The sequence below is a fragment of the Mirounga angustirostris genome, unplaced genomic scaffold (genome assembly GCF_029215605.1).
Source record: "Mirounga angustirostris isolate CCGP_5_RB_7025 unplaced genomic scaffold, mMirAng1.0.hap1 SCAF_14, whole genome shotgun sequence".
NCBI lineage: Eukaryota > Metazoa > Chordata > Mammalia > Carnivora > Phocidae > Mirounga > Mirounga angustirostris.
Window position 1 is genome coordinate 21,103,220 of NW_026991722.1, and position 26,862 is coordinate 21,130,081.

General features: G+C 37.1%; 1 protein-coding gene across 1 annotated transcript in view; it reads right to left on the minus strand.

Annotated features, from left to right (window-relative positions):
- The window catches only part of DCC (DCC netrin 1 receptor), a 775,798-nt gene that overhangs the window by 47,844 nt on the left and 701,092 nt on the right, over positions 1-26,862 (minus strand). Inside the window, exons 25-26 of the mRNA XM_064578790.1 lie at positions 23,199-23,315; positions 1,131-1,286 (exon numbers count right to left, since the gene is read on the minus strand). Of these exons, the coding sequence (XP_064434860.1) occupies positions 1,131-1,286; positions 23,199-23,315 (273 nt within the window). The remainder of the gene's footprint in view (positions 1-1,130; positions 1,287-23,198; positions 23,316-26,862) is intronic.

Consider the following 26,862-nt stretch of genomic DNA (forward strand, 5'->3'; position numbering starts at 1 on the left):
ATATATCCAAAGGAAATGAAAATGAGATCTTAAAGACATATACACACTCCCATGCTCACTGTAGCATTATTCACAATAGCCAAGATATGGAAACAACCTAAGCATCCATCAATGGATGTATGGATAAAGAAGACGTGGTATATATACAAAATGGAATATTATTCAGCTATGAGAAAGAAATTGCAACAAATGGATGGACCTTGAGGGCATTATGCTAAGTGAAATAAGTCAGGAACAGAAAGAAGATACTATATGATATCCCTTATATATAGAACCTAAAAAAGATGAACTCATAAAAATAGAGACTAGAATTGTGGTTACCAGGATCTGGGGGATAGGGAAAAAAGAGAGATGTTGGGTCAAAGAGTACACACTTCTAGTTATAAGATGATTAAGTTCTGGGCATCTAATGTACAGCATAGTGATTATAGCTAATAATACTGTATTATATACTCAAAAGTTGTTAAGAAAGTAGATTTAAAACATTCTCACCACAGAAGAGAAATGGCAATTATGTGACATGAGAGGGGCATTAACCAATTTTATGGTAGTAATCATTTTGTCATACATAAGTGTATAAATCAACACATTGTAAACCTTAAATTTACACAATGTTCTATGTCACCTATATTTCATTAAAATCAGAAAAGTAGTAATAATACAAAAACAAATGAATTACTCCTTTGGAAATCTTTTTCTCCAACAATTATTAATTAAAAGTCAAAAGATATTGCTTAATTGATTTAATTAAAGAAAGCTAAGGCATTCATTTAAATATCAGTTTATCAGGAATCAATGACACACTTTTAAATAGAACCAACAGACACTTACACAAGAATATGTTGGAGGACAGTCACTTGATTATTCATTTCCTAGTTGACAACATATTAAGTTCAAGCACCCATCACATCATTGTTTTACTGAACCAGTTAATCTTTGTTTCCCCACAGCTTCCCACATTGTCTATGGAAAGACTCCCAGAGAATTGGTCCTTTGATTCTGACCCAGGGCAGAGGTAAACCAATTTTCCCAAGGGATGAGAATATTAAAATGTGATACATTTAACAAGACATGCTTGGTTATTATTCATTTGTTCTTAGTAAAAAGAAAGGAAAATGCATTACACTGACTTTTTCCTGCTCCGAAACCTCGGTCCACTGACAGTGTGGGGAATGGCACGGGCCGGAGGGTAAACTGTGGGTGGGGGTATCCACACGTGGGAGATGGAAGGATTCCTGGGTACTGGGCACTTTCCAGGGTTGGCACAGGGATGGCACTCACGACAGCTGCAAAAAAAGAGATGTTGTTATTATTATTATTTATCTTAGGTAGCCACCTAACAAATAAAAAAGGAAAGGGCTAAATTTTCACATCTTCAAACCCATGAATACTCTTCATAGCATCATGTAGGTTCCTTTACTTGCCTCTCTTTCCACAGTCTCTTTCTTACTCTAAAAAAGACGGCTCCTGAACAAATAATACATTATACGTAAAAAAAAAAAAAAGAAGATAGTAGGAAGGGTAAAATGAAGGGGGGAAATCGGAGGGCAAGACAAACCATGAGAGACTATGGACTCTGAGAAACAAACCAAGGGTTCTAGAGGGGAAGGGGGTAGGGGGATGGGTTAGCCTGGTGATTAGTATTAAAGAGGGCATGTACTGAATGGAGCACTGGGTGTTATATGTAAACAATGAATCATGGAACACTACATCAAAAAAAAAAAAAAAAAAAAAAAAAAGACGGCTCCCTCCTCCAGCACCTTACTACAGAGCATTACCCTGAGATTTCAAACTTTCCACAGTTTCAAAGAAAGAAACAATGAAACAAGCCACCATAAAGCCTTGTTAAGGCTCTCTGGTTTTTGTTTTGTTTTGTTTTTGCCTTTTTCTTTCTCTTAAGCAATAACTGTGGTGTTAGAAATGCTGGGTTGTTCAGAAACTGAATATATTGTGTAAAGTGAGCTATGGAAATAGGAATTTTCTGCTCATTCTGTGAAAGAATGTAATGCTGTTGAGAGATAGTCTGGAGAGAGAAAAGCAAGGTATAGTCTCAATAATCATACTTAGGATTTTTATTTAAATGGAAAGAAAATGACTTCGAACAGCAAAACAGTACAGTTTAGTGACACATTAATTTAAATATAACTACATGTTGTTTGGGAATACCAAATATTTTTTAGTGGTACTGGCTTAAACCCACAGATCAATATCTTACATAATATTTCCTAGGTGTATTGAGCATTATTCAATTCCATTATTCAATATCTATTAAATTATGCCACATTATAAAATACTTATTCTAATTGAAGTCGATCATCTTACATCATCTTATAAAATATTTAGTATTCCCTACCTCTTATTAACAAAAAATACAATTTAAACTAGCTACTAGAATGATTTTCAGCAGTATATTTCTATTACATCAATAAAGTTAGTTCTATTATATGCATTATTTTTATTTAATTACACTCTAATTCCAATTACTGGAGTTTAACATGCATGAGCATGCACATTTACCAAAGGAAAACCTTTCTTTTTATCATATTCTTCTTACCTAAGTAACTTCATGATCATTGACACAGATTATATTGCATTATTTTAAATTAGTTAGAAGTAACATGTAGATTTAAAAATTTTTTTTCTAACTTAAAGTGCAGATTCATTATATTAAACATACAACACTTTAAATCAAAAGGGCTGCTTCTAGTAAAATAGCTTTTGAATTAGCATTCTGGAATTTATTTTTCAGTGTATTTATAATACTCCTTGAAATATATAGTAACATGTTTATTTGAATTGAAAAATTAAAAAAAGAAACACTATTGGTTTCACAATAAGGACTAACTCTTTCAAATAGGTTAAATGATGGGTGTTTTCCATGAAATGACTACAAACTAAAAGATTGTAATAGAATAAAAGCATTTTTCAAAAAATTATATTGGTAACAGTATATTGTAAGTGATATTTCAATGCTTCCAATCCTGTCATAATATACCATATTATATAAAGTACTTCTTAGTGGAAAAAATTTGCAGATGTATTTTATAATTACTCTGTAAATCTTGGTAAAGTTTCTAACAGGTGTACCTCTTAAAAATGAGAAAGCAAATAACCTGAATGAGTAACAAATACTTTTGAAAGTCAAGCAGTTTCTAAAATTTTTACTTCCAGCATAATTGGAAGACAACATCTAGTTTGTTGAAATATTATAAAAAATAACTTCAGATGAGAGTTCACAGTCTGATTTTGGCACGTAATTTGGAAGTTCAAATCATTGAGTGACTGCTGTAAAAATCTTATTGTTGTAACACTCACCCACACATATATGCAAATAAAGTTTCTCAGTGTTCAGATAAATAAAACAGTGGAATAGAATTTATGCAAAAAGTAACATTCATCCACAGATGTATGCAATAATTGTATAGAAAAAGCCTTATTTGTGTCATTTAAGTGATAGAATTCTAATAAAATCTTACTTTATAAACAATTGTACAGAAATACTAATTGTAGAATTGAGGAGGAAAAGATGGCGGAGGACTAGGGGACCCTATTCCAACTGGTCCCCTGAATTGAGCTGGATATCTACCAGACCACTCTGAACACCCACGAAATCAGCCTGAGATGTAAGAAGATAGATCTGGATCTCTACAAACAGGATATTGCACACAGTTGGTTTCAAGGTATGAAGCGGGGAGCCGTGATTCTGCGGCAGATATCAGAAGATAAATGGAAGGGGGAGGGAGCCGTGGGAATCCTGCACTGCCAGTGAGCAATAGCCTCCCATGCTGGGGATGGGGCACAGACTCACAGACCGGTTGTGGCGGGGAAAGGACTTTAGGGCAGCCCCCCAGACTAAAACCTGGAGCGGTGGGGCTGTACGTGTGAACTGGGGGCGGCTGTGGTGTTAGGAACACAAAGGGCAGAGACGTGCCCCCATGCCCTGACCTGGAGGTGAGGACTGGGAGCCCTGCTGAGGGGTGCACAACCTAGGATGCTGCAGTTTATAGCAGCACAGACAGAAACAGAGATAGTGTGGCCTGGAGAGCTCATTGAAGAACAGACTGCGATCTCTCTGCTCTGAGGCAGAGGGTTGGAAATGATCTCTTCTACTCTGACTCCTGAAGAGACACGGAAAGCCACCAGGGAAAGCCACCAGAGAACAAAAGCCCCCCAAAACTGGTTTTCACTGAGCCCATCCCCCCCCCAACAGGGGGCAGGGCAACTCCACCCAAACAGCGTTGCCTAAGTAACAGCGCAGCAGGCCCCTCCCCCAGAAGAGAGGCCAACAACACTAAGGTCCCTATAAAACAGGTGCATCTTGCTTGGGTTGTGGTCAATAATTTGGACCCTGTACATTCCCTCAACAGAATGACTAGGAGGAGGAACCTGCAAAATAGGAAAGACTCAGAGACTGTGACTTCTGCCACAGATTTACAAATGGATACAGATATAACCAAGATGTCAGAAATGGATTTCAGGGTAACAGTTATGAAGATGACAGCTAGAATGGAGAAATCGATTAATGGCAACATAGAGTCTCTAAGGGCAGAAATGAAAGCTGAACTGGCAGAACTTAAAAATGCTATCAATGAGATCCAATCTAATCTAGATAATCTAACACCTAGGGTAAGCGAGGCAGAAGAATGAATTAGTGATCTAGAAAACGAATTGACAGAAAAGAAGGAAAAAGAGGAGGCCCCAGAGAAACAACTCAAAATCCATGAAAACAGAATCAGAGAAATAAGTGACACCTTGAAACGTTCCAATGTCAGAATTATTGGGATCCCTGAGGGTGTGGAGAGAGAGAGAGAGAGAGAGAGGACTAGAAGATATATTTGAGCAAATTGTAGCTGAGAACTTCCCTAATCTGGGGAATGACACAAACATTCCTGTCCTAGAGGCAGAGAGGACCCCTCCCAAGATCAAGGAAAACAGGCCAACGTCCAGGTATGTAATAGAAAAACTCACAAATCTTAGAATGAAGGCAACCATCTTAAGGGCAGTTAGGGGGAAGAGATTCCTTACGTACAGAGGGAGGAACATCAGAATAACGTCAGACCTATCCACAGAGACCTGGTAAGCCAGAAAGGGCTGGCAAGACATATTCAGGGTACTAAATGAGAAGAACATGCAGCCAAGAATACCTTATCTGGCAAGGCTGTCATTTAGAATGGATGGAGAGATGCAGAGCTTCCAAGACCAGCAGAAACTGAAAGAATATGTGACCACTAAGCCGGCTCTGCAAGCAATATTAAGGGGGGTTCTATAAAAGGAGAAACACCCCAAGAGTGATATAGAACAGAAATTTATAGAGACAATCTATAGAAACAAGGACTTCACAGCCAACATGATGACAATAAATTCATATCTTTCAATAATCACTCTCAACATGACCAGCCTAAATGCTCCCATAAAATGGCACAGGATTGCAGATTGGATAAAAAGGCAGGACACATCCATATGCTGTCTACAAGAGACTCATTTTGAACCTAAAGATACATCCAGATTGAAAGTTAAGGGATGGAGATCCATCTTCCATGCCAATGGACCTCAAAAGAAAGCTGGGGTAGAAATTCTTATATCAGACAAATTAGATTTTAAGCTAAAGATTGTAGTTAGAGACACAGAAGGACACTATATGATTCTTAAAGGGTCTATCCAAAAAGAAGATCTAACAATTGTAAATATCTATGCCCCCAACATGGGAGCAGCCAACTACATAAGTCAACTGTTAATCAAAATCAAGAGTCATATTGATAATAATACAAAACTAGAAGCTGGTTCTTTGAAAGAATTGATAAGATTGATAAACCACTGGCCAGACTTACCCAAAGGAAAAGAGAAAGGACCCAAATTAATAAAATTATGAATGAAAGGGGAGAGATCACGCCTAACACCAAGGAAATAGAAACAATTATTAGAAATTATTAACAACAACCATATGCCAATAAATTAAGCAACCTGGAAGAAATGGATGCCTTCCTGGAAAACTATAAACTCCCAAGACTGAAAAAGGAAGAAATTGACAACCTGAATAGGCCAATAACCAGTAACGAGATTGAAGCAGTGATCAAAAACCTCCCAAAAAACAAGAGCCCAGGGCCTGATGGATTCCCTGGGGAATTCTACCAAACATTCAAAGAAAAAAATAATACCTATTCTCCTGAAGCTGTTTCAAAAAATAGGAACAGAAGGAAACCTTCCAGACTCATTCTATGAGGCCAGCATTACCTTAAACCCCAAACCAGGCAAAGACCCCATCAAAAAGGAGAATTTCAGGCCGATATCCATGATGAATATGAATTCCAAAATTCTCAACAAAATCTTAGCTAATAGGATCCAACAATACATTAAAAGAATCATCCACCACGACCAAGTGGGATTTATCCCAGGGATGCAAGGGTGGTTCAACATTCGCAAATCAATCAATGTGATAGAACACATTAATAAGAGGAGAGAGAAGAACTATATGGCCCTCTCAATTGATGCAGAAAAAGCATTTGACAAAATACAGCATCTTTTCCTGATTAAAACTCTTCAGAGTATAGGGATAGAGGGAACATTCCTCAATTTCATAAAATCCATCTATGAAAAACCCACAGCAAATATCATCCTCAATGGGGAAAAGCTGAGAGCCTTTCCCTTAAGATCAGGAACACGTCAAGGATGCCCACTCTCGCCACTATTGTTCAACATAGTACTAGAAGTCCTAGCAACAGCAATCAAACAACAAAAAGAAATAAAAGGTATTCAGATTGGCAAAGAAGAAGTCAAACTCTCTTTGCAGACGACATGATACTTTATGTGGAGAATCCAAAAGACTCCACCCCCAAATTACTAGAACTCATCCAGCAATTCAGTAATGTGGCAGGATACAAAATCAATGCACAGAAATCAGTTGCTTTCTTATACACTAACAATGCAACTGTAGAAAGAGAAATTAGAGAAACGATTCCATTTACAATAGCACCAAAAACCATAAGATACCTTGGAATAAGCCTAACCAAAGAGGTAAAGGATCTATACTATAGGAACTACAGAACACTCATGAAAGAAATTGAAGAAGACACAAAAAGATGGAAAAACATTCCATGCTCATGGATCAGAAGAATAAACATTGTTAAAATGTCTGTGCTACCCAGAGCAATCTATACCTTCAACCCCATCCCGATCAAAATTCCAATGACATTTTTTAAAGTGCTGGAACAAACAATCCTAAAATTTGTATGGAATCAGAAAAGACCCCAAATTGCCAAGGAAATTTTGAAAAAGAATAACAAAGCTGGGGGCATCACGTTACCCGATTTCAAGCTATATTACAAAGCAGTGATCATCAAGGTAGCATGGTACTGGTACAAAAACAGACATATAGACCAATGGAACAGAATAGAGAGCCCAGATAGGGACACTCAACTCTATGGTCAAATAATCTTCGACAAAGCAGGAAAAAATATGCAATGGAACAAAGACAGTCTCTTCAATAAATGGTGCTGGGAAAATTGGACAGCTACATACAGAAAAATGAAACTCGACCATTCTCTAACACTATACACGAAGATAAACTCAAAATGGATGAAAGACCTCAATGTGAGACAGGAATCCATCAAAATCCTAGAGGAGAACATAGGCAGTAACCTCTTTGACATCGGCCACAGCAACTTCTTTCAAGATACATCTCCAAAAACTAGTGAAACAAAAGCAAAAATGAACTTTTGGGACTTCATCAAGATAAAAAGCTTCTGCACAGCAAAGGAAACAGTCATCAAAACAAAGAGGCAACCCACAGAATGGGAGAAGATATTTGCAAATGACACTACAGACAAAGGGCTATATATCCAAGATCTATAAAGAATTTCTCAGACTCAACACCCAAAAAACAAATAATCAAGTCAAAAAATGGGCAGAAGACATGAACAGACACTTCTGAAAAGAAGACATACAAATGGCTAAGAGACACATGAAAAAATGTTCATCATCATTAGACATCAGGGAAATTCAGATCAAAACCACATTGAGATACCACCTTACACCAGTGAGAATGGCAAAAATGGACAGGGCAAGAAACAAGAAATGTTGGAGCGGTTGTGGAGAAAGGGGAACCCCTCTTACACTGTTGGTGGGAATGCAAGTTGGTACAGTCACTTTGGAAAACAGTGTGGAGGTTCCTCAAAAAATTAAAAATAGAGCTACCTTATGACCCAGCAATTGCACTGCTGGGTATTTACCCCAAAGACACAGATGTTGTGAAAAGAAGGGCCATATGCACCCCAATGTTCATAGCAGCAATGTCCGCAATAGCCAAACTGTGGAAAGAGCCGAGATGCCCTTCAACAGATGAATGGATAAGGAAGATGTGGTCCATATATACAATGGAATATTACTCAGCCATCAGAAAGGATGAATACCCAACTTTTACATCAACATGGATGGGACTGGAGGAAATTACGCTAAGTGAAATTAGTCAAGCAGAGAAAGTCAATTATCATATGGTTTCACTTATTTGTGGAACATAAGGAATAGTCATGGAGGACATTAGGAGAAGGAAGGGAAAAATGAAGGGGGGGCAATCAGAGGGAGAGAGGAACTATGAGAGACTATGGACTCTGAGAAACAAACTGAGGGTTTCAGAGGGGTGGGGGATGGGGGGATGGGCTAGCCCAGTGATGGGTATTAAGGAGGGCACGTACTGCATGGAGCACTGGGTGTTACACGAAAACAATGAATCATGGAACACTATATCAAAAACTAATGATGTACTGTATGGTGACTAACATAACATAATAAAAATTAAATTAAATTAAAAAAAATACTAATTGTAATGTTAACTCAACTCCGAAGAAAAAAACCCAGCAGTTAAACCTAAACTTATGCTCACATAAGTTTATAATAATACACAAATAATTTCAGTTTATAAAAATATTATATTGCAAAGAAATAAGATAGATGATCAATAAAAGACATAAAGACAGATGACATTTGTATATTATTCTGTTGGGAGAGTGAATTGTAGGTACTAGCTCAAGGAGAAATGTGTAAATTCTTCTCAGTTAAAAAGAAGCTTCCTCATGTATTTTGTAAATGGATGATGGTGGATATCAAATTGCTATGGTATTTCTATGCATTTGGATTTATTTAAAAGAGTGGTATACCAAAGAAATTACATCCTTCACGGACATTTATAACAAACTGTTTTAGATGTTAAATTAAAAAATGTTTGAGTGCTACAAAGTTTTCTAAATTATTTTTGGGAAGAATTGAATGAAAATTTGAGAATAAGTGATATATAACACAATATCCTATAAAGATATTTACAAAGAGTAAATTGTGGATAAACAAACACATGAACAGACTCCAGAAAATGGAAAAGAAAAAAGATGACAGGGAAAATTGTAAAAAGAATCAGAGATTCTAAATTCCTTAAAGAAAGAGGTTGTAATTTTGTAGTCTTTGTATCTCTCATAGTACAGTGATAGAGATACTTTATATTTTTCAAGTGAGTTAATAAGTAGGATTTTCTAGAAGTAATATTTAGAAATCTGTCATTTTAATCCACTAGAGACTATTTAAGTGGTTTGATGTATTATTTAGTTTCCTGGGGTGTACAGTTATTATAGTAATAATAGTATTAATAATGGACTTGAACACATTTGTAAATAAGAGCCATATGATAACATAATGTCTATATTCAGGAAACTTAAACTCTCAGTCTCCCAGGCAGTCAATTTAATGATTTCACCCATCTTACTGATCAAATGGGATCACTGCATAGTCATTAATGTTGATTGCCAGATTGTAAAGCCGTCTCTGTGTTGACAATTTTCACCCATAAATAAATGTGACAACCATAGTTTCCCTAGATATAGAAGGCACCCAACTCCACAAATTGCGCACATTTCCTTACCAATAGTATTATGTGAACTTAACCAATATTTTATAATACATTTAGAAAAAGAATTTCATAAATATATCCTGGAATGGAGAAACATAAAATAATTTGGCAAGTCACAGAATATAAAATCAGAGAACTAAGAGAACCCAAGAGACTAAATTTATATTCCAGTTCCAAGTCTTTCATTACTGAAGAAAGGAATTTTCCTTTCTAAGTTTTGCATTTTCACTACTGACCTGGGTACAAATGGCTCACAAATAATAAAAGTTCTTTAAAAAATAAAAAATCCATTGTATGTTTCTGCATCTCAACAATTCCCATTGTTCTATTCCCTGGCATGAAATAGAATAGTTTGTTTTCCAAAGCTTTGGTTTTGAAGTATTTTGATTCATGATTCATTTCTAAAAAGGCACAGAAGTCTACACCTACTTCGAAGACAGTTGTTGCAGAAATAATCATTCTAAAGTAAGTTGGATACAATACTATGTATTGAAATGCTGTTTGGTATTTTTCTCCCACATGTCAGGGTTGAGAGCCAGAAACACACACACACACACACACAGAGAAACACACACACACACACACATTCTCTCTCTCTCCCTCTCCCTCACACTACTGTTCAAAGCATTCACCGCACTGCTATGTTTATGTAAAACAACTCAGAAACCGATATCATTAAGAATTTTCAATAAATCTCTGCTGTGTGGCCAAATATGACAAGAAATCTGCTCTGACACAGCTTGCTGACAATTGAATTTATATCTCACACTGATGCACAAAGATTTTTCAAGTAGAAATTCCCTCACCAAATTACTTAGCTCTTTGAACAGAACATATTGATATTCGAAAGCTTTTACAACGTTCTTAAAAATGTTGGCACTAAATGCTACCTATAGGAAATCTAAAGTAGAGATTTTTTTTTTAAGCTACAATTTTAAGAAATAAAACCCTCTGTAGGTATTTCTCAATATGGTACTTGACAGAGTCGAGAGATGTGTTGAAGAGGAGGGGTAGAAAAATAAGAACAAAGATAAAATTTTGAAGTGAAAAGAATTTAAGTGAAATGATTTCTCATTCTGCCTCTCCTTACCACGTCTTTTCTGCAATGACCTACATATCATCCGGACTCTTTGGAAATTTAGTGTCTATTGCCCTTGTTAAATATTTTCGTCTCCTTCACAGTTTCAGGTGTTCTTTGACAAGTACTTGTCATGGAATATCCACGAACTCCACCAATATCCTCATACTCCCCTCAGGAAACGTATGAATATTCACAAATATGTGTTCTGTCATTATTCTCTACAGCATGGCAAAGAGCCCAAGCACTGAGGTCAAACTGCCTGGGTTCATGATCTAGTTCTGGCTCTTGGTAGTGAGTACATGTTACAGCCAGTATCTGAGATGCCTCCAATAGAGTCCCAATGCATGGTATTCACATCCTGGTGGCTTCCCTGACACATTTCGCCAGGATTGGTCTGATTACCAGTGGAATGCAGGACAAATGCAGAAGAAATTCCACTTCCAAAACCAGGTTAACAAAGAAGACGTACAAATGGCCAACGGACACATGAAAAAATGCTCAATATCACTTGGCATCAGGGAAATAAATCAAAACCACAAGGACATACCACAATGAGATATCACCTCACATCAGTCAGAATGGCTAAAATTAACAACTCAAGAAACAACAGATGTCGGTGAGGATGCGGAGAAAGGGGAACCCTCTTACACTTTGGTGGGAATGCAAACTGATGCAGCCACTCTGGAAAACACTATGGAGGTTCCTCAAAAAGTTAAAAATAGAACTATCTTACGAGCCAGCAATTGCACTACTAAGTATTTATCCAAAGGATACAAACATAGTGATCCGAAGGGGCACCTGCACCCCAGTGTTCATACCAGTAATGTCCACAATAGCCAAAATATGGAAAGAGCCCAGATGGCCATCGACACATGAATGGATAGAGAAGATGTGGTGTATATGTACAATGGAATATTACTCGGCCATCAAAAAGAATAAAATCTTGTCATTTGCAATGACACGGATAGAACTGGAGGATATTATGCTAAGTGAAATAAGTCAGTCAGAGAAAGACAAATACCATAGGATTTTACTCCTACGTGGAAATTAAGAAACAAAACAGATGAACATAGGGGAAGGGAAGGAAAAGTAAGATGAAAGCAGAGAGGGAGGCAAACCATAAGAGACTCTTAATTATAGGAAACAAACTGAGGGTGGCAGGAGGGGAGGTAGGTGGGGTGATGGGGTAATTGGGTGATGGGCATTAAGGAGGGCACTTGAAGTAATGAGCACTGGGTAGGTGGGGTGATGGGGTAACTGGGTGATGGGCATTAAGGAGGGCACTTGAAGTAATGAGCTCATTGTGTTATATGCAACTGATGAATCACTAAATTCTACCTCTGAAACTAATAATACAGTCTATGTTAATTAAATTGAATTTAAATTAAAAAGTTAAAAAAACAAAAAAAAACTTTGTTCCCTGAACAATGCTATTTTTATATGAAAGCATTCATTAAAATTGGTCTTCTGATGTGAAATAAAAGACATAAAAAGAAAAAGGTTGTCCTCTCTCACTGTTTTATTTTTATTTTTTAAAAGATTTTATTTATTTACTTGTCGGAGAGAGAGAGGACAAGCAGGGGGAGGAGAAGAGGGAGAAGCAGGCTCCCCGCTGAGCAGGGAGCCCGATGTGGGGCTTGATCCCAGGACCCTGGCTCATGACCTGAGGCAAAGGCAGACATTTAACTGACTGAGCCACCCAGGCGTCCCTCTGTCCCACTCTTTTAGATCACTCATCCTGGGAGGAGCCAGGAGTCATGTCTGGAGAACATGCTGGCAAACCTGTGGACATAATGGAAGCTGTTGAGAAAATGAGTGATTGTTTTACGTTGCTACGTTTTGGAGGTAATGTGTTATGCAGTAATAGATAACTATGCGTTAACCCGAGCAAGTTATTTAAGGTCATTGTTTCTTAGTTTTCTCATTGTGAAGTGGAGATGGTAATAGTACCAATGTTATGGTATGGCTGTGAGGATTGAAGAGATTAACCATAGAGAAGTATAATAGAGTGGAGGGTCAGGAGTCAGCCCTTCAAAAATGCTGCTTATTGTTATCAATCTGCAGGGATCCAACAGATCCTAAGATTGAGCCAAATGTCATATAACAGGGAAATGCTGTTTAAAATACCCCTTTTACAGGTATATTATCTTAATCATGGTGATGGTTTCATGTGTATATGCATATGTCCAAACTTACCAAATTGTATACATTAAATATGTACAGTTTTGTATACACCAATTATACCTCAAAAAATCTGTTAAAAATAAACCAAATTTTAGGGGCACCTGGGTGGTGCTGTCGGTTAAGCTCTTGGTTTCGATTCACGTAATGATCTCAGGGCTGCAAGATTGAGCCCCGTGTCAACCTCAGCGTGGAGTCTGCTTGGGATTCTCTCTCCCTCTTCATCTGTTCCCCCCTCTCCAAATAAATAAATCTTTTATAAAAACCCAAAATTTAAAATATGACCACTTAAAAGATAAACCGAATATTTTACCAAGATGCTGAAAATTATTCTCATTGTCAAAAATGTATACTTCTATAAAAAAACAAAAACATCCTGTCTTACATTCAAGAAAAGAGTTCAATACATTAAGATAGAGGTAACTAAATGGTAGGGTTTTTTTTTTTTTTTCATGATTTTGTTTATTTATTTGAGAGAGAGAGAGCATGAACAGGGGAGGGGCAGAAGGAGAGGGAGAGGCAGACTCCCCACCACTGAGCAAGGAGCCTGACTCAGGGCTCGATCCCAGGATCTGGGATCATGACCTGAGCCAAAGGCAGACACTTAACTGACTGAGCCACCCAGGCACCCCTAAATGGTAGGTTTTAACTCAAATTTGAACCTGAGGGAAATATAACACTAAGATTTTTGAGATTAGATAGGAAAATTCTTCCCCTGGCAGAGGAAAATAACTGGAATTATGATTATAAAACAAAATCTAGGTTCAGATTTTTGTTCTGTCCTTTATGAGCTAAGGGAAGGCCTCGTTTATTTAGACCTAGCCAGCCTGAAGATGAGGTTTGATGTGGAGGTGACCGGACCACTACCCACCATAGGGTAACTATGAAGATGTACTGAGATCAGATGGAGGACACTGTCAGCAGGAGACTTGAAAACTCATACAGCCTCCTACAGCCTTGTTCACTTCTGTCTGACCCTTCTCAACTGAGATTTTCTCAAACGAGACATGGCTATGAAGTCTGGATAGTCAACAGCTGAGTGTACATTTTGACGCCATGAACATCAGACAGAAGACGAGACCACAGGAAAGGGAACCTCTGATCTGGGTCCAAATGAATCATTTGAGATGAGCTTGAGTCACCACACCTCCCTTTTCTGCACATCAGTGACTTTCTCAAGACACAGTGAGAATATCTGCCTTAGTCTTTTACAAGTTACCCTGGACTGCCCAAAAGACTTACTCAGATGAGAAAAGTCTTGGAATAAAAGATGGTGTGTTTTGTTGTAGAGCTATCTAAGACATTAGGAATTAAAAAAGAATTAGGTGACACAAATCTTAAAAAGCAAGGGATTCTTATTTTTCATATTGCTCTAGGAAACCTTTCCAAAAGCTATGCTTGTGTTCCTTTTGTACTCCATCATCCAAAATTCTTTACCTTCACCAATTCTTCATCAGAAGCATTCTTGATTATTTCTATATCTCTGATAAACCACTTTTTTGCCTTGCAAAATCCTCCCTAAAAACACATTGCATATTCCCCAGAGTACCTTTTTGAGCTTAAAAGCCATATCTTGACCTTGTCTGCACAATCCTACTGACCTGCTGATTTTGATAATCCAGTGGAATTACCAATCAATTAATTTTATTTAACAAGTCATTTGCTTATGGAACTACCAAGAAACAACCTCTGGGTTTTCAACTCTCATTCATCAACAACTGTGCCATTTACACACATGGGAGATACAGAGGTACATAAAAAATACTACCTCCTGCAGAAGCTCACAGTAAGAGGAAGAATGAAGTACACCATTCAAGACTCAAAGAACAAAAACTGGTCTTAATAATGTAATGATCAAATTATTATTTGGAGTTACAAACATATTAGACAATGACATCATTTCTAATGCAAATTTAAGTGAGCTTTTAACTTTCTCTTTCTTGCCACTGTTCCCATAGTTCCGAATAGTTGAAAATTTGTATGTGTTGGTGTTTACGATGGAACTAGAAGAGTTGTTAGCACTCATTACTCCTAAGAAAAGCACTCTTGGTCAGATGTGGGCATTCACAGGGGCTGCAGGGTGATGGAATGAATGCCCAGTTCTAAAACCTGTTAAGCAGGGACCAGTCTTAGGATACTGGCTTCTTACACCATGAATGCAAGTTTCACACAAGGATTGTGACTTAGAATCAAATGTTTCAGAGGTTAGAATTATCCTCATATCCTCAGCCAACAGAACTCTAGTTTTTAAAGTCTGCTTTTTCTCATGCAGCTTTATTTCACTTCTCAATAGCTTCTCCAATCCATTGTTTGAGTTCTGCAATCAAGTGACTAAAGCAGATGGTGGGAATGGGGGAAAAAAAGAGTTGGCTTTCACAGTAAATGTTCTAGAAAGCCCCAAACCAGTAGTCATAAGCAGTTCCTAAGCTATCACAAAAGCAAAACTATATGCCTTCCTTTGCCTCAGTCTTTTTACTACATGCTTCAGGCCACTTTTTTTGAGACTTCTTTTTTCCTTTAAAAGCTGATACTATATTTTTTCCCCTCAAAGATGTACAGGGAAACAGAAAAAAAAAATGAAATTCAAGAGAATTCTGCCTAACAAACTTTCATACGTTAAATTATCAGAATTTTTTTTAACTCATGTGATCTTAAAAGTCATCTGCTTCAATCTAAATTCTTCCTAGTTCTGATTCCCCTCCTCTCCTCCAGCATTTTCCAGAAGAAAACCCTGTTCGAAAATGGAAAGGGGATCCAAGGTCAAACAAATACTTATGTTCCATCAAGTAATAAATTACTAGAAATAAATGTAAGTAAATCTACCTCTTTCTAGGAATGGCTCTCACCCAAAGAAGTTGCTCACCCAAGATTACACCCCATTTCTTGCGGGGGGCAGCCTGCATCAAAATCGAGACAAGATTGGAGACCAAGTCCAGAACTCTCCTTTGGGACAACTCTGAAGGACAATCCATCACCAGAAGAACCTGTGGGGTCAGCTGAAGCCCCCATTAAACTACACCACCAGGGGTGCCTGAGTGGCTCAGTCGTTAAGCGTCTGCCTTTGGCTCAGGTCATGATCCCAGGGTCCTGGGATCGAGCCCCGCATTGGGCTCCCGGCTCAGCGGGGAGCCTGCTTCTCCCTCTCCCACTCCCCCTGCTTGTGTTCCCTCTCTCGCTGTGTCTCTCTCTGTCAAATAAATAAATTTAAAAAAAAATCTTTAAAAAAAAAACAAAAAAAAAACCTACACCACCAGTTCCATTTCTCCCTCCTCCCAATCCTGCATCACTTACCCTCACAGGTGTTATTCCAGAAAGCACTTGCTAATAAATTGCCTGTATTTGAAATTCTGTCTCAGAGTCTGATTCCTGGAAACCCATCATCTGACCCTTATATACCCTTTACAAATTCAGGAAAGTTATACTTGATGCTCCTGATTTCTTATAAGTAATTTCATTTGTAGTATAATTCTTTGGCCATTGTAAAAATTGTCAGCCTTTGCCACCATTTTACAACAAAGCACACTGAATCAGAAAATCAAAATACCTGGGTTCTCTTGCCTGTGTTCTGAGCTGGTATGTTTCTCACAAGCATTAGCTTACTTAGCTGTGAAATGTGTTCAGGAGTAAGGAGCCACATACGTCACATCATGTTTTCAACCAATACGTTGACAAATCTTAGACAAATAAACAGATTTTTGCACTCCAATGAAATTAAATACATTTCCCCATGGATTTGAAAAAATGAAAATGCACTTCAGATAGTCTATATTTGATCTGCTAAGTTACATTTTATAGAGCATGATGAGAAATGTCAAGGAAGAGAGGAAAAATCGTCTTACAAAACTAATGATTCTTAAGTGGAACAGCAAACATCTTCATACAGGTGACTAGAAATCAGCATGGCGCTGTGATGTGGTTTATAGAAGACTCGCTAGATAAGACTTGATAAATCTAAGTAACTGCAAGTGGGGCCATCAGAAAATGTATCTACTATACTGCATGAAATCATTGCTCTGTCAAGATAGAGATCTACAATTTGTTCAGCAGAGCTATCTGAGGCCTATCAATCATGTCAGTTGCAAAGAGCTTATTTTATTTATCAGAAAGCTAAAGAATTTATTTTAAAATCAACTTTGATTATATGTTGAAGTCATTTCTTTTCATTAGATAGAGTTTTACCAACACAGAGTTTGGAGATGACAAAGAATATAATGTGATGAAGTTACTTCAAAAGATATATTTTCTATCAACTCTTCCTTTCTTATTGAAGTTTTATTTAAGTATAATATATGTATTGAAAACATGGAATATCCAAAGTAGTGCTTAGGGATTTTCCAAAGTGAAATGCCTTGTAACCATACCCAGGGCATGAAATAGAACATTATCCAGTTTCCCCATGTTCTCTTCTGGTCACTAATCACCTCCCATCAAGAGTAACTCCTCTTCAGAATTCTAACCCCATAGATTATTTTGCCTGTTTTTGAATTTTACATAAGTTGAATCACACAGATGTTAGGTTTCTGTCTTATAACCTTTTATCTGCAAGATTCTCCTTATCATTTTTGACATTTTAGTTCATTAATTTTCACTGCTGCATGGCATTCCACTGTGTGAATATGTTACAATGTAATAAAGATATGATATGATGAGGACTGCCACACATATTCTTGCATGTGTCTTTTGGTGAACGTATTATGTAATTCTGCTGGGTATATACCCAAGAGCAAAATAGGTATAAGAATGGGATTGCTGGGTCACAAAATCCTTACACATTTTGTAAATCTATTTAACTGTTTAAAATAATGTACCCATAATATAAGATAATTTTAAAATAAAAACAAAATTAATTGCTGGTCATTTTAAGGCCTCCATTCATATAGAGTAAGACTCTAGGAATAAGGAAAGGTTTGTTGTTTTAGGCAACAAAATAGAGCAACTCTGAGCTCCAGGTGACAACATAAGGCAGCACAATGTGGTGGCCAGATTAAGCACAGGTTTGGGGTTCATACTCTCAGAACCTTAGTTTGCATGTTTGTAAATTGGAGATGCTATTGTCAAAAAAATTCTTTTAAAAAAAGGATACATATAATACAAGGCATTCAAGGCATCTTCATCCTTGAAAAAGCAGTATACCATAGAAGTTCAGAGGTTGCCCAGGTTATCTCCTGGAGTGAGTCAGTAAGCTGTTTGAATCTTTGTTTGCTGTCTGCAAAATCAGGATAATCTCACCACATGATAATATTATGAGGATTTAATGAAATAGTAATTAGCAAGTTACTTAGCAAGTGAATAATATTCAGAAATTCTCAATATTTGTTAGATTTCATTTCATTTTTCCTTCTTCCTAAGCTCATTAGTGCCTTTCCTATTTAATGAAAACAATTTTAACTGCCCTTAATATATCATAAAATCCTATTAGAAGATATTCAACTATAACTGATTAAAAAAAAGTTCCCTAAACTGTTGTGTTACAAATACAAGGCATTCATATAATGCATATACTTATTCATTCAGTGATTTGACAGATATTTAGCAAGCACCAATTTTGTGCTAGTATTGAGCTATACAATGTATGAATGTGAGGATGAATTAGATACATTCCCTCCCTATCGTGAAGTAATTCACAACCTGTTAGAAGAGGGAAGATTTCGACTTGAATACCGAAGCATATGAGGCAGCACTATGTGTAATTAATGCCACAAAAGCAGTAGAAAGAAATGCTATTCAAACATGAGAAAGGAAGCCATCATTTCTGGATACAACATTCAGAAGAGAAAGAATTTACGAGAGCATCACTTTGAAAGTGATGCATACAACTTTGTTAGGTACAGATAGCCACTGAGTCATTCCAAAAGGAGAGCAATGTTCAGAGGGAAAAACAAAGAAGGGGCAATTATATTTATGGATTGGCAATTAGTCTAGCTTGGCAGGAGTCTCGGATATATCTATATATCTTTCTATATCTATCTATCTATCTATCTATCTATCTATCTATCTATCTACCTCTATATGATCAAAGAGTATGGAAGAGGCTAGAAGGGGCTAAGACTCATTGTGATGCTGTTTTGACGGTTCAGGTGTGAAGTCATAAAGAAGAGAATTAACATATGACTCTGGGGAATAGGAAGGTAGCCAGGGATTGAAAAGATATTGTGGGAGAAAAATCAAATCAACAAGATATGGGAACTTACTGGATAAGGAAGTTATAGATGGAACATAAAGGTCCACAGAGGATTTTTTTTTTTTTAATTTGAGTATAGTTGACACATGAAGCACAATGATTTTTTAAGAAGAAAGCTATAGAAGATTGGCACACACAGAACTTCGTTACAAGAGGAAAGTGGTTGGAGGGGAAAAGAGAGGCAGCTTAGAGTACAGTGACTCTCCATGTAGTAAAAGGAATGAAAGAAGGACAATGGCTTCACAGAGTAGTGCAGCAGGGAGCTTACTGATTAGGAGCTCAGAACTCTGAAGCCAGACCTTCTGAGTCCAAATTCTGCTTCTGCCACTGAGTTGCTGTATGACAAAAAGCTAGGTACTTAAACTCTCCAAGCTTCAGTTCCCTTATTAGTGAAACAGGCATAAAAATTATATCTAACCCATGAGTTGAACAGTTGGAATTCATTATAAATTCCATAACAATTTTTGTACTATTAGAGCGTGGAGGAAACATGACATCTAGTAAAGTAGAAAGAAGCAGCCGTTAATTCATTCACCTAAGTTGTCTCCCCTGGAGCTTGTTAATTGCACCAGGCTCTGTTCTGAGCATTGAGGATATGAGATGATCAAAGAGGCAAAATCTCTACCCTTATAGAGATTACAATATGGGGAATACATAATAAATAAGCAAATACAAAAAATGAAAGCAGGATGGTCATTCACCTTGCTAAAGAAAAATGAAGCAGAACAGAGCAGAGAGTGACCAAAAATGCTGTGTTAGACAATAGTCAGGGAAGACCCGTGATGGTGGCCATTGAATGCAGACTTGAATGAAATTAAGAAAAAGCCATGTAATTATCTACGAAAAGAAATTCTAGGGAAAGGGAACAGCAAGTGAAAAGTCCTTGAGTTTAGATGTGTGTTACTTTTTTTTTTTTTTTTTAGATTTTATTTATTTATTTGACAGAGACACAGCGAGAGAGGGAACACAAGCAGGGGGAGTGGGAGAGGGAGAAGCAGGCTTCCTGCAGAGCAGGGAGCCTGATGTGGAGCTTGATCCCAGGACCCTGGGATCATGACCTGAGCCGAAGGCAGACGCTTAACGACTGAGCCACCCAGGCACCCCTGGATGTGTGTTATTATCCAAAGAACAGAGAGGAAGGCTATGAGGCTGAAATGGATTAGAGTAGTAGCAGGAGATGAAGTGAGAGATGTGTCCAGAGGTTTTATCACAGGAGGCCTTGTAGGACATGGTAAAATCATGGATTTTGTTCTGCATATGATGGGAAATCAAGAGGAGTGACATGATCTAATGCACACATTGAAAGACTGCTCTGTAGATAACTTACCATAGGAGAAAGAGCTAAGAGATTAATTATGAGCTTAGAGCTACAGTCTATAATCTGAAATAGTTGACGGTGGCATAGTTTAGGACAGCAGTAGAGATGGGAAATAGTTGGCTTTGGGACAGTTATTGTAAGCAAGAACTATAGGATTGATGAAAGACTGAATTTGGGATGTGATGAAATTTGGATAAAAGAGCATGAAATTAGAGTTTTGAACAAGAGTAAATAGATGAACTGTGATACCATTTATTGAAAAAGGGGAAACAGTAGGAGGGTCGAGTTTGGAGTGGGGGGGAGGGAATTATGAAAAGCAGGATTTCCATTCTGAACATAGCTGACTTGCCTATTACACACCCATATGGAGAAATTGAGTCAATGGTTGATATGAAAGTTGATATGGATTCTGATAAGAGATCAAGTTAGAGATAAAATTTGGGATTTATCAACATTTGGATGGCATTAGGCCATCAGAACCAGATGACATCATCAAAAGAGCGAGATAGGCAGAAGAGAGAAGGCTGAAGACTGAGCCCTGGGGCACTCTGACTCAGATTGGGAGTAAGAGGAGGAATAAGTAAAAGATACTGAGAAGGAGCAGCCAGTAGGATAGGAAGAAAACCAGGAGCATTTATTATGTCATAACCCAAGTGAAAAAAAAAGTGTTTCAGTAAAAAAAAAAAAAAAGTGAGATGCTATGTCAAATTTTGCTGAGCATCTGAAAATTGATGATTTATTTTGATAATGTGGAGATTACTCATTTCACCTTGCAACTGTGGTTTTAAGTGGAGAGAAACTGTGAAAATCTCATTAAAACTAATAAGGAAGATTACAAAGATTATAAAGAGGAAAATGTAGGTATAAACACATTTTAAAAGAGTTTTTCAGGAAGGGAGAGGGATGAGCTTCTGCTGGAGGGGAAAGTGGTATCCAATGAGGGTGTTTTGAAACAAGAGTTGTGACAGAATACTTGAATGCCTATTGGAGTTATCCATGAAGGAGAAAAATGGATGATTTTTCCCCAGGAAAGAGAAGGGGTCCTCTGATGGATGAGAAGGCTTCAGATAGGAGCACAAACACATCAACTAGATTGAATAAAGATAACATTTCTCAGTGCTTCCCTCTTCTTGGTAATATCGTAAGCCAGATTATCAGCTGAGGATGGGGAAAGAAGAGAGATCTGGGGAGTCTGAGAAGTTAGAATAGATGTAAGACATTCATCTTATAAACTGAAACAACGACTGACGAGAGAAATGAGTGGCATTTCCAAAAACAAGACTGCTTGCCTTGGATTTATGGTCATTAATGCCCAGCAAGCAAGTCATGTGTTTTTCTCTGGATAAAATCAGCTGTTAGGGTACATGGTGAGAGCTGGTAGTGGAGCTGATTTAATCAGGGTTGAGTTTTTTTCTGGTGAGTATGATGGGGTAGGAGGACCAGGGGAGATGAGGGTGTTTGCAAGGGACTGAGGATAATAAATGACTATGAATTCTCAGTTGAGTTTGGAGGTGAATGAGGACATGAGGCAGATGAGGGACTGTGGGAAGGTGGCAGAGTTAACGGGTTGGAGGTCTTGGTGGGACTGAAGAATTGTTGGCAAGGAGGCAATAAAATAAGTGAGCAGGAAAGTAACAGAGTATAGAAAAAGGGGTGATAGAAACTGAGGCTTGTAGGGGTTACAATGATTGCTTTTTTTAAATTTTATTTCTTTATTTTAAAGATTTTTATTTATTTATTTGAGAGAGAATGAGAGAGAGAGAGAGAGCACATGAGAGGGGGGAGGGTCAGAGGGAGAAGCAGACTCCCTGCTGAGCAGGGAGCCCGATGCGGGACTTGATCCCGGGACTCCAGGATCATGACCTGAGCCGAAGGCAGTCGCCTAACCAACTGAGCCACCCAGGCGCCCCAACAATGATTGCTTTAATGGGTGATTGGAATTGATGAACTGAGGTGGGAAGGAGCAAATATCATTGCAGGTACCTTAAAGGAACTAACAGTCTAGGACATTGGATGAATTACCTGCATGGATATTATAATTACCAAGATTAATCATAGAGGTAATTGGAAAGGAAGTGATCCCCAGGTGTGCTAATATCTTCAGTTAATGTGGGAATATGACAGAAAACTTCAAGAAGAGGGTAGTAAGTGGATATCTGTTAACACTTGCTTCAAGGGTGCTAGATTATTTAAATCTGGAAATTAGACCTATTAAAAAATCACACACAAAAAACTATGAAAATGTGATCATTAGAATAAGACCAATAATAGTGACAGAAGTTTCAGCTCTTCAATTCATATTTTTTATAATTCCTTAACTATGTAGTCATCTGTTTTGTAAGAGAGAGACCACTGGATTGCACACAACAAATACAATAAGTAAAAATTTGACTTGAAATTATAAACGATATGGTTTTAGTCATTCTTCATTTTGTCCAGCTGCCCAGAAAATTCAGAGAAATCTCTAAATATTTTTGATAATTTGATACAGAAAAGATGAAAACAGAAAACACTTCATTTCTTCCTTGTGGTACCAATCTTTACCCACCAGGATTGTTGGACTGGGCATCCATAGGAATCATAAGCTTGGCCCGAGTGGCTCGACGTGCAGCCAGTGACCTTTCCAGAGTGGACATGGAGCTCCCTGCTTCTTCAGTGTCTTGACCTACAAGAAAACCAATATTCCTGAGAGACACACCTTCTTCAATGATGAAATATTTTACATAATTTTTAGCTAGGCACACCGATGCTTTTTTCATTTTATTGAGTTTTTAAATAATTATATCTACTTTTCTAGTTACCCAATCAATATAATATAGTCTCATTGCACAAACATTAGTAAAATTTACCATAACCCCATTACTCAGAAAGAACCATTATTTATATTTTGTTCTTTACAAGATTTGCCTATGTGTTCATATGTGAAAGTGAGAAAGTATACATATTTTGTACTTAAGTGACATTTACCATACATACTATTTTGTTACCTTCTTAGGAAAATACTATGAACATCTTTTTCTGTCAAGTCAGTTTTATAATATGTATTTATTTATTTAAAACCACTCATATTTCTATATTCATGAGCACCACCCATTTTACTTATTTTATTTTTTTAAGTACACTATATGCCCAGTGTGGGACTTGAACTCACGACCCCAAGATCAAGAGTCACATGTTCTACTGACTGAGCCAGCCAGGTGCCCCAGTTTTATCATCTTTAACAGTTCCATAAATGTCCTGTTGTATGAATTTACTACAATTTAATCAACTATTACTTAAGGCCCAAAGGCATTATATCTTATTATAAAAACACAGGAAATGAACTATATTTTTCAAAAGTAAGGCTAGGTCTATTTATATAAATTTATTATGATTCCATAAAATACCACACTGAAGAGTCATCAAAAATAATAAAAAACAATGATATGTGTAGATTTAAAATGTTAACAAAAATATATGTTGAGAACAATAAAACTGAAGTTCTGAAGAGTATCATATATGCCCATTTGTGTAATATACATATAAAAGCATATTGTGTATAAACACATTTCTGTGTGTGCATACATATATAAACATATATGTGTATATAATACATGTATATATGGGTTATATATTTGTATACAATATATAATATATATGTGTGTTTATATATCTGTATAAATGTGTGTGCATATATATCTGTATAGAAAGGTTACACACAAAATTCTCAACATTGCCTTTCTTTTGTGAAAGGGATAAGGAATTTGGGGATGGTGAAAAGGCAAACATACTTTTAATTCCTTTGGGTATTATTTTTCACAACTTTTTGTACTATATTCTTTCTTTTAAAATTACATACATGTATTCTTTTTTTGGTTAAAATAGTAGTTAATAAAATTCAAAATTTAAAATAATGCTGTGGGAAATTTCTACACAGCCAAGATAATGACAACTACCTAGATCTGAATCTCTCCACACATCCTCCAAAAAACTATACAGACCATATAAGACAATAAAACTATGCAAATTATACCCCTACAGCACAACTAAAAGAGAGAACACAACAAACTTTGAATCTCCCAAAAGTACAGAAGTAAATAATATTTTCCAGTCAAGCTATGACTCAAGTTGCTGCCATAAAGTCTTTGTGGGAAGTTGAATATTTGAGAAAACTATACAAAAGAAACAAGAGGGGAATAAGCCTCCTAAGACTGACCTAAAATCATCCACAAAAGGAGAAAGTCTACCCCAAATGTAAAAATATTTTTAAAGTTTCCTAGAAGACCAGAGCACTTAAGAGTATACTATTCATTGACATGGAGTTTTGTTCTTTTAACCAGGAGAGTATACAGAATGCTTGATATAATGTAAAATATAGTCAGAATTTTGAGTGCTACTTTCCTTTTACTATAGAGTTGGCAAGTAGGTCCTCAAATAAAAACAGATAGGCACAAGTATCCTCTCATTCTAAAGAAAATAGCCATTGTTTGGAGTTAAGCTTCTCCCAGGACTTATTAAATGATCAGAAGTAGTCTGGCTGCCCCCAAATGTCATTTTAGTGTATAAAAGATAAAGGGAAATGTAAAGAAGGAGAAACCCTAGCAATAATTGGTAAAACCTCCTGAGGGCTGAGAGGCAATTCTATCCCCTTCAGTGGGAGGCAGAACTATGCTATCTTCCTGATGCCCTCTAGGAACCAAAACAGTCAGAATAAGCATCTGTAAAACGTGGAGGTTCCTGCAAAAGAGATCTGCCTTTCATTCATTCTCCAGGTATTAGTCTGCTCAGGCAGCAGGCTTGCTGGTCTACCCTGTGTCTATTTAAACAGAGGAAGAAGTTATTAAAGAGAGCAAGACTGAAAGAAGACCAGGACTGGAGTACAAGCTCTTGCTCTCTCATCATTTGACCTGGCAAAGATGTGGAAACTTCTTCTGGGTCAAGTGAGCATTTGGAAAGTTGCTCAAGCTTGAGTCATCTTCCTGGAATTCACTCAAGTGAAGCTGACCCACCAAAGGACAGTGAGGTTGACATAGCTGTTCCTGGTAGGAGTGGGTTAAGTCCTGACTTGATACCTCACATCATGTAATTGGCCAGTAGAAGAATCCCACAGGGTCTCATAAAGAACTCATACTTGTGTTTCACAAAAGTCCAAGAATTTGGATGTCACATGAAGATAGCCCCTGTACACAAAAAGCAATGCCAAACTTCAAACTATCCTTTCTCTCCTCCCTCCCTGCCTCTCTCCTCTTCATCTTCCCTCCCCATACTCCTATATAGCCAGGAAGAACAGACAAGCAGGGAGAATAAGTAAAGGGGTTTCTGAAACAGACTGTGCCCCCTCCTTCTGCCCCACCTCCCCCACTCCATTTCCCTCCAAGGTGCTGGAAGCTTTAAACAACACATTATGACCCAAGTCCTCAGAGCCAAAAGTCTAGCTGGCCATAAGGGAAGGAGAAACTTTAATTTAAATTTCAGATTGCAGTTTTTAATAGAACTAGAATGCAGTTTAACAACTGAAAATAATGGAAAAGTTAGGGAATCTGCTTGAGATATTATTTAAGAGCTAGAAAAAGAATACTCATTAAATTTTACATTTTAAAAAAAATTTGTTTTCAACAGAAAATGAAATATCTTACAACAACTTTCTAGATTTCTTAGTTATTCCTGCACATGGATTGTTCTGTACCTATTCATCAAAGAGTAGGCTTTTTTCTTCTGATCACTTGTGTATCAACAGAGCCTGCACATAGACTCCACCAAACCAGGCTAGTGATCATATAATGTGATTGCACAGGGATAAAAGTTGATCTTCACAGTAATCAAGGCTGAAGTAACAGAAGAGTCAATGTGTTCATACGTCATGTGTCCCTAATGTGATTTTTTTAATGCAAGAAATTGAGAGCAAATTTAAAATCAACTTACAATGATCCATAGACATAAGGAATTAAAAAATGTAAAACAGCTTCAAATTTTATTTGACAAAGCTTTCGTTCAAAATTTAACAAAAAGTAATAAACTCATTTGGCTTTCAAATTTCAGTATTTCCCAAGTGTACCACCTGTTACCGCTTAGAAGTTTTAAGAAGCATTGCAACTAAAAAAGGCAGGTAATAGGATGATGGAAATGAAACTAGTTAATCAACCAAATTTACATCAGATTATTTTAACTATTGGTAAATGACCTGCAGATTGAAGGGAAGGATGCCTCCATCAAAGAGGGAGTGGAAAACTCCC